Below are 13,193 nucleotides of genomic sequence, written 5' to 3'. Positions count from 1 at the left end.
GCTCCTTGGGTACTTTCTCTAGCTTCTCCATTGGGAGCCCTGTGATACATCCAATAGCTGACTGTGAACATCCACTCCTGTGTTTGCTAGGGACCTCCATGTTAACATGGGAACCCTGACAAATGGCAGAGTGTGTCCATGCACCCCCCCCCCCGACCCTGCCCCTCGGTTCTCAGTGTTTATGAAGTTACATGGTCTTTACCGGTTGATCTTTAACTTTCTTGTTCTTCGCTGCCCATTATCAAGCTGAATACATCAAAGCTGGGCCTGTTAGTCTCTGGTAACATAACTACAAAAATAACTCTGTAAGCCTGCCATGGGGGGAGGACGGATACCAAGGCAGTAAAGTCCCTCCACTGTGCCGCCCAGCCCCAGGAGGCCTGACTCAGGAGAAATGACAGGCAAAGATCTTTAGGAAGGAATCCCAGGACATGAACACGTGTGCAGAGGCCCAGGTTGGGACCAGAAGCCCAAAGAGGCCGCTCTGACTGAGGGCAGGAGGGTGGAGACAGACCCAGAAGGTGATGTGTGCAGGCCTCTGTCTCATGAGGAGCTAGAGCCCACAGAGGTTTATAAACTAGATGCATGCTTCTGAAAGACCACTTGGAGGACCACAGAGTAAATGAAGATTTTCCCCAGGATCCCTGAGAGAACACAGCAATTAACACTTCCTTAGAGGATCACCCCACCATACCTATGAGAAAGAAAAAAGCCACAAAACCACCACCCACAGCCACCAACCAGGGAGGGCGCCACTGGAACACCATAGCCTTCCACACCTAGTGTCAAGACCAGGCCAGGTCTCTGGAATTCTTGGGGCAGAGCAAGCAGGCTCCACCCAACAGCACCTCCACTCCATGATAGATGGCCTACGAGCCTTGGCCTAGGCCAGCCACACCCACAGCAGCTTGGCTCCACAAGTGTTGTGCTCAGAGGTGTGTGCCCCTGAGGAACCCCAGTGTTTAGGCTCCTGTGTGTGTTATAAGCCTGTGGCTGTCCATAGTCACCACAGGAACTGAGTCACTGCAAGCTCACACCCAAGGAACCTGCCAGTCATATACAAGTCTTCTTCCCACTCAAGACCCTACTGTATAGGTGCCCAGACTCAAACAGAAATGTTCCTAGCAGGTTAATAAAGGTTCATGCATCCATCCGGACAGACGGATGCATCACGGTACCTTCCCACTGAGGGACATGACACAGAAGAGCGAATAAAGGAACCAACTGCATATGACCAGCACCACAGAGCCATGGGCAAGAGAAACCAGCAGAAGAGAGAAGCGTGTTTCAGAGAAGTAGAGATCAAGGCCCGAAAACCAACACTGTCCAGAGGTTCATCTAAGTGCGACAGAATAGAATCGGAAAACAGATGTGGTGACAAGAAAAGCTGGGCCCTGACGGAAGGAACACAGGAGAAAGAGGCCTTTCTGTGGCTCACTGCCCCAACACATACAAGTGTGTCCTGCCCCCCAACACACACACAGCCATGCCCCGCCCCCAACACACAGGTGTGCCCCATCCCCAACACACACAGGTGTGTCCTGCCCCCAACACACACACAGGTGTACCCTGAACCCTTCTGCCAGTTTGCTTGGGCAGGGAGGAGATGCCCCACCAGCCTGTCCTGGAATGAAAAGTGCTTTCTTCTGTTTCAAGGGTCAAGAGCAAAGACTCGCCATGGTCCTCAGAGGGGATAAGGAGAGGTCTGACCAATCAACTGCTGGTAACCCATTCTTTATGCTCAGAGAATGGACAGGGACAGCGATTCTCCCAGCAGGAGGGATTTTCCATGTGGCTGCCAGTCAAAAAAACAGGAAGAGGCCATGCGGGCCCAAGCAGAACAAATTGGTGCACAAGGGTTTCATGCTGCTGGACTTGGCAGGCTGTGCTCTGACCAGATGTGGGACAGTTAGGACAGCGACTCAGAAAAGAGGGCAAACAGGAGTCCCCACCTGCAGAGGTATTTCTGAGGCACTGACCAGCTGCACTGAACATCTGACAGGACCCAATGTCAGAGGATGGAGCAGATAGGTCAGTAATGAGATGGGACTGGAGAAGAACCACCACAGGGCATCCTGTGTGCGGGTGAACCCCCCACCCTGAGTGTAGCCAACATGTGAGCTCTGTGCACTGCCCTCATGACAGCCACTTCAATGCCCCTGCCCAAGGTGATCCCCCAAACCCTTCACCCAAGTACCTGAACAAACCCATGTTTTCTGAATCAACAGACAGGATTGCCTCTGACAGAGGGTTGGGGGCAAATTTACAGGGCTATGTCTACACAGGCAGAGCTCAGAGTGTCTCAGGAGAGCTCAGAGCCTCCAATCAACTCCTCAAATAAGCCCCCTGGCCTCAAAGATCCTTGGTAGCTGCAGAGTATTGTATGTTTCCCATTTGGGGAGGTAATTTACTTTTAAATGAAAACTATTTCACAATCTACACAAATTAGCATCAATGTTACAGGTTGTCAGCACCTTTAAGGGACTGGAGGCCTCCTGCTCAGGGCGTGGCCTGGGGAAAATGGCCCCTCCTAAACCCACTTTAGCTGGCAATCTAGATAAAGGGAAAGAAATGCCTTCCTCGGTCATTAAAAAAAAAAAAGGCAAAGGTAGAACCACATCTCACAGGACGTGCTGCCATATCTAGCAACAGCAGATGCTGGCTATCCCAGCCTGCCGCCAGCCGCACCCTCTCTGTTCAGGTTAAACTACAGCAGGGTGAGACATGAGATACCTCCCGGTCGCTGATGAGCAGCTGCACAAGTTCCTCCTCAAACTTCTCCAGGGAAGGGTACAGGGTGAAGAAGAGGTCATCTAAGTGCCATGTGGTAGGCTTCTGGAAGCGAGGCTTCCGCAGGGCATCACCTGGAAAGGGAAGAGGGTTCATGTTGTCCTCAAGAGAGCAAGCAGAAGAGGACACAGGCCATGTTCCTACCAGTCTTAGGCACCGTATATAGTTGGGACTTAAAGGTAAGAGATCTGCTCACTGCTCACACAGCACAGCAGAACCTCTGCAGGGCAAGGTGGGCAGAGCAGAACCCCTAACTGATCCAGCATCTGCCAGGCAGAAAGGGCCACCCTGCTCTAGCTTCTGTCCCTGCTATGGCTGCCCCACACTGCTCCAACTGTCCTGCCCTGCTACAGCCATTCTATCCCTGGCATCATCTGCAGGACCGCAGCCAGCTGTTTTATTTCTCACACTACTGTCTTACCCTGACCCGTGTGACAGGTGCACGCAGGAATGGGATGCACATGGTATAGACACAGGAAGAATCACACCAACTGGCACCATAAGACATCCCTCTGCCTAGACCCAGAAGCACCTGGGTGCTGCCTGGAGACAGACAGGAGGAAGGTGGTCCTGGGGACTGTGCTCGGTGTCTACGCTGAGGACAGGATCTGGGTATGCTAGGGAGGTCTTCCTCAGGAGCCCGGAAAAAGCCAACCCTTTCCCATAACCCCATGGAACCTGTGCTTTACCACTGCCCCACCTCCAACCTGCTCCTGTCTCTGCCTCTTCCTATACTTTCTGTGATTACTTAGACATTTAGACATATGGACTTAAGGGTCATAGAGGCCAATTTCAAAGATAAAAGGACAGCTGACTGGGTGTGGTGGAGTATCCCATACAGAAGGCTGAGGCAGAAGGCTAAGGCCAGCCTAGACTCCCTCCTGTTGGAAGGAACAGAGCGAAGGAAGAGGGAGGAGGAAGCAAAGCAGGAGGGGCAGATGGAGAGGAGAGGTGGGAAGAGCTAAGCTAACCCTTGGTGCTGATGAGGCCATCAGAAGAGCTCCATGGCCTCCTGCTGGAGGGTCAGTGGTGTGGAGCAAGCTTCCTTCTCTGCTTCACCGAGGATTTCAGAGATGGGGGCATGCTGCCTCACAGCAACATGTGTGTGCCTGATGAGGGACTGTGGAGATGAAGATGCAGTCGTGTGCGTGTGTGCACATGGGTACGCTGCATGTGTAGACACATGTGCATATATCTGCACATGTGTGTGCCTGCATGCTTTCATGGAGATCAAACCCAATGTCTGTCTGTGCAGGTGAACACTACAGCTAAGCTGAATCCCAGTAATGTCTGGGAGAACATCTGATGCCATTCTGACTTGGGGACCTCCTTGTACTGCAGCCAGAGGACAGGGGCGCAAATCAGTGCACTCAACAGGTCCACTGAGCAGGGAGGTAGTACCCTAGCCCTAGGACCCTGCTGCCCTGACAACAGAGACAAAAAAGCTTCTGTGTGGCTCTGCTTCTGATAAAGCTCCTAGGAAGCTGAGGCAAGTGGCCACGGGGCCCCTGTGGTGCACACAGAGGTCCCTGGGGTACATCCAGCACTGGGATCAGATGATAATATGGGAGAGCAAGCAAATGAAGGGAGCTGGAATGGGAAATGAAGAACACAGAAGAGACAGAACAGCTCTCTCTCTCTCTCTTCTCTCTCTCTCTCTCTCTCCAGACTGCCTACTCTCCACTCTGCTAAGCTGCTACTGTGTTCTACAAATTAATTAATTGTGTTCACAGAGGTACAGGCAGGGAATTGGGCTCAGAGCAACCTCAGTACCTCTGCCAGGAAGGCACTCTTCTCAGTACCCGCCGGCAAGCAGTGTGCCACTCAGATGCTGATCCCAAGAGCAGGCCAGATGGAGATGCATACCCTTACACTTACTCCGTCTGTACTCAGCCCCCACCAGCATCTTTAATGCCATCATGGCCATTCACAGTGTCAGCCGGCCACCAGATTCCTGGGTGTCAGGGCACTCAAGACACCCCTTCATTTCCTGAGGGGCCGCGGGCAGCACTGGACACTTCAGAGGGTCTGGCCATGCCCAGCACCCTCTGTCCCTTTCCACTGGACAGAAAAGATGTTCCTGCGCCTCGAGCCACTGCCCAGCTAAGGGCGACCACGTGACTCTGCATTATCTGCTTACACAGAGCAGGAGGGGGACTCTGAGCACCCCTTTCACCCTCATCAGGCTTACCCTGACCCTGCCGCTGGCAGACAGTGGGCTGGCACTATCCCACGGGACAAGTGGCTGTGCAACAACCAGGCACGATAACGAAAGACAAGGAGCCTGCCTGGCCTTGCACGTGCTTTGGCACAATCAGGAGAGCTACAGTGGAGAGCAGCAGACCGAGCCAGGATCCACAGCAAAGAGAAATCAAGCTCAAGCAGGTTCCAAGGGAGACAGGCTGGGGACAGGGAGAGAGGGTCACACTCCAGGGTCCAGAAGCACAGGCAGGCAGAGGGCAGGGGACAGGCCAGCTACAGGAAACAGAGGTCCAGCTGCCAGAGCTTAACAGCACAGAGCCTGGTGACAGGCTGAACAGAGATGCTGCAGCTGCTGAAGGAGCCTCTCACATCACTGGTCCAGACCACCCAAAGGCCAGTCACCAGAGCAAGCCAGCCCAGGGGTGACGGGTGGGGTCTGGCCAAAGTCTCCACCTGAGAAGGAACTTCTTAGCGGGGGTCACTGAAACAAGGGAGGGCTCAGGAACCGAGCTCGGAATGGAGTCTCCGTGTGGCCCCAGGTTAGCTCCTCCTGCTCTCGGGAGTTCCGCCTCTTTAGCTGTGCAAGAGGCAAGCGGCATCCCCTGCACATAAGTACAGCAGAGTGGGTCCCAGTTCCCACAGAAGGTCCTCCTGTGCTAACCTCTCCAGGGAACCACTGTGGATGGTCAACACACGCCTGCTCCTGGGAGGGACACACATGCACACACGTGACAAAGATGACAGGCCTAACTCTCCACGACAGTCCATCCCAGAGGACTACTGTCATTCGGCAGAGGAGATTACAGGGATCATACGTTTCTGGTGGCTCGCCAGAGGCCACTCTACCTACAGGTGCCATCAGGTGCCAACAGCTGGTGGTCTTGACCAGGTCCTGAGGTAAGGATCCAGGTGTCTCCCGCTCCCTGTTACCTGGGAACCTTCACTGTGCAGCGCACACCAGGAATGCTGGGAAAAGTACCGTGAGCCACGGGCTGAGGGCTGGAAGCTCATTTTACTGAACCAGCGACTGATACAGAAGAGAGCCTGAAAGCAGGTAGCGCACTGCATGCACTGGTGACAAGGAACCCTCTCAGAGCTGAGCAGGCCAACAGCCTCGTGACACACGGGCATGACAGAAGACAGACCCACATTTGCTATGGCGGCAGCCCATCCTAAGAACAAATCTACTCCATGACCTCAATACATGCTGCCGAAGCAACGCAACTACGCAAGGGTGGATGATGGCCAGCTCCTTTGGAGGGATCGGCCAAGTGCCACAGACCCAACCTTACCTGGCAACAACACAGGAGATGAGGCAGAGTTGCTAGGGAGCTGGCATGGTGGCAGAGCCCAGTACTCCCGGAAGGGCCTGGGCTGGACAGGAAGTATGGACCCATGGCCAACCCACCAAGGGCTCAGTGCCATAACCACAGCCATGACCCTGCTCGGCACAGAGGCAAGGAAGATGATCCCAGGTACAGAAGCCACCACAGCAGAGGGCAGAACCTTCTAGAATAGATCCTGGAAGACTAAGGAGGGCGGCAGGTTTGGGAACCTCTGCGCAGCGGCCATCTCTGGGCCTTATCTGGGATACTGCAGCCTCTGGAACAGAATGCCTGGGTATCAAGCTTGTCTTTACCACCAAACTGTTGTTCCCCAGCCTTCAAGGGGCAAGGCTGGAAGGAGGGCAGCTGAGTCTTCTCTCCTGCACTGTAGAGACTCCACAATAAAGAGACCAGAGTCTCAGGATCACAGAGCTACTGGCGTGGCTGTCTCTGCAGGGTCGCGTATAAAAGGGAGGGTTTGTGGCCTTTCCCGAATTTACTGAGTAACGGTTGTTGGCGTAATTTCAGGTCTTTACAATATAAAGATGCTTCATGCCCCTGAGCAACGCACCTAAAATGCTTACGCTGGTCGGTTATGTTATATGTGTTTCAGTACAACCAAGAAGTAATGCTGACAATGTCACTGGTACCACAGCCCAGGAGGGGTGAGACGCAGCAATAGTGGCTTTCCTGGCACAGCCTTGGAGACAGGAAGTGCGGGTGTTATAGCACTGCTCCAGGAAAGGCCTTGAGCAGGCTGGAGGCTCTGACACTCTTCAGAATGGGGCTGAGTGACAGATGTCACTAAGACCTGCCCTCCCAGCACGCCAGGCCACACGACTAAGGGACTTGTGGGAAGCCCAGCCAATTTCACCCATCAGAATGAGCCCAGGTCCTCTGGAGTCTGAGCTAACTTAAATCCACAGTGGTGAGATCCACGGGCAGCTTACCCGTGTCCCCATGAGGCGGAAGGAGGCCAGGGATCTGCTGGAAACCAGACACCAGGAGGTTCTCAGGGAGCAGGTGGAAGGCAGGCTCCAGGGGTGGGTGTGGCTTCAGGGTGTACTGCAGGCTACAGTTCTCCATCAGCCTCATGAACTTGTTCTCTGGAGGAGGAACACCAGACATGGACTGAAACCAACCGTATTCCCAGTCAAAGAGCCAAAACCGGGAAATTTAAGAGAAAAGGTCACGAGTACACGGCTTGTTTCCCTACGGGTGGAGAGTACACGTGACGTCAGGCTTGTGGCACACACCTGTATTCTCAGCACTGGGAATCACATACAAGAAGAATGTGAGTTCCAGGCTAGACCCAGCCACATCCCAGAAGCCTTGTCTCAGAAAAACAAGAATAAACAGAGGCAAAAAGGACCGAGCCACACGCCACTCTCTCTGTTGAAACTGAAACAAGAGAATCTTGTTTCATGGCTTTTGGCTCTGTTTGAATTGTGTGTACACACACATGTGTGTGCACATGCATATATATACAGATGCATGTGGGTGGGAGGGTTTGCGTGCATGAGAGTGTACATGTATGTGGATAGGTGGGAGGATATGCGTATATACATGTGTGCATCCAAGTGCATCCAAGAATGTGCAGATACACGTCAGAGACAGAGGCAGGTTCCTCCTCTGTCCACTATAGAATCAAAGCCAAACCTGTCCCACAGGTCTCCAGAACACTGCAGAACCTGCTGGGCCAGAACAGTTCAGATTGAAAGAAACAACCAGACGAGGCTGCATGGGAAGCCCTCAGGACAGTAAGTCAGGAGCTCGAGACACATGCCCAGACCAGTCCAGTCTCTTACGTTCTATGGGATCCTGGAGAAGTGGGTGCAGGAGGGCTCTCGGGGTGCCATGATACAGCCTCAACCTGAAAAACAGAACCCAGGAACCAAGTCAACTTCACACATATCATGAATACATCACTCACCAGGACCCTGCCCACCTCCCAGGACAGCTCCTGGGACCCCACTTCCCAGAGCCTTCTAAATGTGGCCAGTCACATCTGCTGCAGGGACAGAGGTGGCTAGGGCAGTGCCAGCTCCCCGCATCTGACAAGCATGCCCCAAAGGCCCACAGCCCAAGGAGCAAGAAACTAGAAAATGTGCCCCGCAGTTAACAACATCACTGCTCTTCCAGAGAAGCCGGGTTCAGTCCCAGCACCCATGACGGGAGGCTCACAACCACCTCTAACTCCAGCTCCAAGGGACCTGACACCCTCTTCTGGCCTCTTAAGGGCACTTAAATACATGTGTCAGGCACATGTGTGCAGAGAGAGAGAGAATAATAAAACTAATTTTTAAGGCTAGAAAGCAACAGAAAGAGACTGAGAAGTGCCAGGAAAACAATATCCAGACGCATCACTGGAGCACGGTTCTCACCAAACAGCATTTCCATGCACACGTCTGCAATGTCTGGGGGAGATATCTAGTTAAGACACTGGGCAGGGTCCTCCTGGCATGTGCTGGTGGAGGCCAGGGAGCTGCCAAGAATCCTACAGTGCACAGGATGGCCCCACAGCAAAGAGTGAGCCAAACATGAGTGGTTCCAACTCTGAGAAACGGGGATCTAGAGATGCAGTGTGAACTAGAACCCTGGCTGGAGACTTCCAGAGTGCATCTCTGTGCAGCCAGCATCTAAACACCCTTGTGTGGAGCAGGCACTCAGCTGTCACCTGCTGAATGATGAGTACCACACAGTCACCACAGCTGCCCCAGTGTCACACAGCTGTGTAACACCTGCACCAAGGGTGGCACCTGCACAGATGGTGTGACCCCGAGATGTCATGCACAAATGGTGTCATTCAGCTGTGTGGCACCTGCACCAATGGTGGCACCTGCACAGATGGTGTCACACAGCTGTGTAACACCTGCACCAAGGGTGGCACCTGCACAGATGGTGTGACCCCGAGATGTCATGCACAAATGGTGTCATGCAGCTGTGTGGCACCTGCACCAATGGTGGCACCTGCACAGATGAACAGGTAGCCTGCCTAAAGTCCCACACAAAAGAGGCAGGTGACAGATCGGGGCTTTAGCCTGTGTGCATGGCACATTAAACCTGACGCTCAGACCCGAAGCCAGTTCTCACACTACAGAAAAGAGCAATTCTTCGGCTAAGGAGAATTAGCACCAGGCATATTTACACACAAAAGACCCATATACATAAAATAAAAATAACTAAATCTTTGAAAAGAGAGAGAAGGAGGAGGAAAAGAAAAAGAGGAAGAGGAGGAAGGGGAGGAGGAGGAGGAGGAGGGAGAGGAGGAGGAGGAGTTGAAAACACAGAGAGTACTGTTTACCGTTTGTCCTGGGCTGCAGCGGTGGGAGATTCTGGCTTATTGCCAAAGATGCGAAGAATTCCAAACCCACAGGACAGCAGCTGCAGGGTGCCGTCCCTCTTCCTGCCTTCAGTGACCACTTCTACCACAGCCACGATGCTGGGGTGGCTCAAGGTCGTGTGGAAGTACAATGGCTGTGACAGAGAGCAGAGGCCACTGAATTTGTGAGAGTGAGGGGTGCAGAGGGGCCCTCCTCCACAGAACCTGTCATGGGCACACCTCGAGCATCAGGCCCCACCCAGTGCCCTTGTGAGGGACGAGAGCACACCACCGTGACAAACCCTTCACAGGCTGGGTACAGGCTCAAGAGCTGGAGAGTTCATACCCCAGAAACCCATGCAAATGTCAGGGGGGCATAACAGGCTGCCTGTAATTCCAGCCCTGGAAAGCAGAGATAGTCAGGATCCCTGGAGCAAACTGGCCATATCAGTGAGCTCTGGGTTTGATTGAGGAAGTCTGCCTCAGTGAGTAAGATAAAAGGGCCATCATCCTTGCCTAGTTCAGTTCAACACGCTTCTAAGAGTTCAAGTCTCCAAATATCAACTTAGAGCTGTCAAATGCACTCATGTACATGGGTATACACCCACACAGATACGTGCACACACATACAAACATGCCCAAGCATATGCACACCACACACTCTCTTACACACACACACAAGGGCACATGCACATGTGCATGCAGGCTTCCTCCCCTGGTTCAGTTCAACACACGTGCCTTCAGTTCTAATTGACCACATCATAACCACAAGCAACAGCGGTGAACCTAGGATTGGACTTGCCAACCTCGGGGGCTCATGCCCACACCCTGAGGAATCGTATTGGGCTGGCTTCCATACACCTCCAACACACCCTTTGGTGTCTGGTGTCTAGCCCCCAGCAGAGCACAAAGATGCCCCCTGCAGACAGTGCCAGACAGGGCAGAGGTTGGCCAGTGGGTTGTGATTGAAATTCCAGCTAACACTCCTATTAAGGCATCATTACCACGGTGTCACCCAGAAAGTGGTTACTGTAATCACAGACTGTCAGCGAGGATAACAGAGGGACGCATTAACACATCAGCCTCGAACTATAAATCGTTATTCTATTATCTTTTATTGCAAAATGATGAAATAATGACCACTTGGAGCTGACAGGTGGCTGGGCTGAGGCAGAGTTATGCTTCGGGTTCCCGGACTCACGCTGTCGGCAGAGCCCTGCTGGGCCGTTAGCCTGTCAGAGCCTCACCTGTGTATTTACACCTGTGCATACTGATGCCATGAACACTGCCCTCCTCCTCTCTCAGCAGGCAAACAAGCATTTAAGTTCTCAGGCGAAGCAGTTGGAATTGCCAAGGTTAGAGGTCACCTTGAAACTACTCCACCTGAGCAATGGGGCCAGTGGGGGCACGCCAACACCCGGCACACACAAAGACCCAGGACACACAAAGACCCAGGATATGCATACCACAAACACCAAGGACACGGGTGTCACGCTGCTCAGGCCCTCCTGTCATTGCCACCAAGACAACTGCCTTTAAAAAAAAGAAAGAAAAAAAACGAGGCTTCCCACCCCGACGGTCCCAGCATCTCTCGTTAGAGAGCCATCCTCTACGGAGAACGCACTGAAGGACGCATCAGGGTGATAAGAACCTACGCGTGTTCTTCTCCAAACATCATTTATTGTCCTTACAGTGCGGAAACCATGCTAAAGAAGCCATGAGGAAGCTGGGAAACGTATCGGCCTTCCACAAGTTCAAGGCTCACGGGCTTTATAAAGGTTGGATCAGGCAGCCATGAAAGATGCTTGCACTGCTCAAAAAAACGAGAAGCAGTGAGGACCGGAGGCCGTGGAGGAAGCGATGGCCTCCTGGGGATGGACACACAAATGCCTGCTCTGCTCTGCTCTGGATCACCTGTGCCTTGGAGCTGCCCTGCCCGCCCCAGCTTCCCAGCTTGCAAAAGGCTCTGGTGAAGTCCCAGGCAGCACTCAGCCGAGCGGCACCCGAAAACAAGCCTCCAAACGGGGGCAATTCAATTAACACGACGAAGCCATACATTCTGAGAAGAAACTCTGCTGCGTGTCAACTAAGACGGCATGATTAAAGTCTGAGTCAAACCCATCCGATCCCCTGTGAAGAAAGCCACGGGCAACAGAAGAGCCGGCTCTCACCCCCACTGGGCTACAGCTCCCTGTCACAGGCGCTGGCCCAGGCTCCTCTCTGACGGGGTAAACAGATTAATAAATCATCAGTGTCCCTGCCCTGATGCCTTCATCTTCAAAAGCAGACACTGCTTGCCTAGGGGCTGGGTTTCCGTTTCTTGCCGGCAGTGACAGGACTGAACACAGCCCTGACAATGTGTCTCTCAGATGCTGTACGTGGCATCTCCTACTGACAGCCAAGCCGACCTGTTACCTACGCTCGCCAGAGCAGCAGAGAGCTGAGAAAAATTAAACCAGCATTGTGCACACAAGTAGTTCAAAATCAGCCACTAGCAGCGGCTGGGGTGGTGGCTGGGTGTGTAAAAATGCTTGCTGTGCAGAGGAAGACCTGGGTTCCAAATCCCCCAGCATCTGGGTAACAAGCAGGGAGTGGCGGAACACACCTGTACCAAAGGCTGGGCCTGGCACAGGGCATGGTGGAGGCAGGGGAGCTTGCTGACTGGCCAGCCTGGTCAAAAACGTGCAAGTACCAGAGAATCAGGGGGAGACAGAGGTGGAGCAGGAAATCCCCCACCTCACCCCCACTTACACCTGCCTGAACACACACATGTACACACACAAACATGTATACACACACACACGTACACACACGTACACACACATGTACACACATACACATGTACACACACGTACACACACATGTACACACACGTACACACACACATGTACACACACATGTACACACACACCACACACACATGTACACACACATGTACACACACACCACACACACATGTACACACACACACCGTACACACACACATACACACACACATGTACACACACATACACACATGTACACACACACACACCACACACACACACAGGCACACCCCATACATGCACAGCAACAAGCCTTTAATGTAAGACCTTCAGGAGATCAATCCACAAACGCCTCCTGAAGCTTCCCTCCCCCAAGCCTGGGGCCATCAACACTGACCACCCCAAGCAGGGCCAACTCTGTGGATCCCACTCTCCCCTAAGACATTCGCAGGCTCAGTTTCAAAGCTGGACACTTACCCTACAGGGAAGGTATAACAAGGTATGGTCGGGCCCACACCACCTCACCATAGACCAGAGAACGGCCCAGACCCCACCGGGAGCGGGTCTAAGGCTGAGAGACTCAGGTCTAGGGAGACAATGTGAGATTGCACCCTGGCTGGAAGGCTGCTCAGGAGTTTATCTCTCCATGATCCGCTCCCATGCAGTCTGGAGTGCAGTGGGTGCTCACACAGCGGTGGGTGCTCACACAACACCCACCCAGTGAACGCCTCCTGCTTCCTGAGTGCAGTGGGTGCTCACACGACACCCACCCAGTAAACGCCTCCTGCT

At 53.2% G+C, this 13,193-nt stretch overlaps 1 protein-coding gene across 3 annotated transcripts in view; it reads right to left on the bottom strand.

Annotated features, from left to right (window-relative positions):
• The window catches only part of Nphp4 (nephrocystin 4), an 86,115-nt gene that overhangs the window by 55,658 nt on the left and 17,264 nt on the right, over window positions 1–13,193 (bottom strand). For all 3 annotated transcript variants that reach the window (XM_029476428.1, XM_021159368.2, XM_029476427.1), the window contains exons 4-7: window positions 9,622–9,794; window positions 8,126–8,190; window positions 7,268–7,423; window positions 2,734–2,864 (exon numbers count right to left, since the gene is read on the bottom strand). In XM_029476428.1, the coding sequence (XP_029332288.1) occupies window positions 2,734–2,864; window positions 7,268–7,423; window positions 8,126–8,190; window positions 9,622–9,794 (525 nt within the window). The remainder of the gene's footprint in view (window positions 1–2,733; window positions 2,865–7,267; window positions 7,424–8,125; window positions 8,191–9,621; window positions 9,795–13,193) is intronic.

The sequence above is a fragment of the Mus caroli genome, chromosome 4 (assembly GCF_900094665.2).
Source record: "Mus caroli chromosome 4, CAROLI_EIJ_v1.1, whole genome shotgun sequence".
Taxonomy (NCBI): domain Eukaryota; kingdom Metazoa; phylum Chordata; class Mammalia; order Rodentia; family Muridae; genus Mus; species Mus caroli.
The sequence above is the reverse complement of the archived record's forward strand: the minus strand, read 5'-3'. Positions and strand labels throughout refer to the sequence as shown.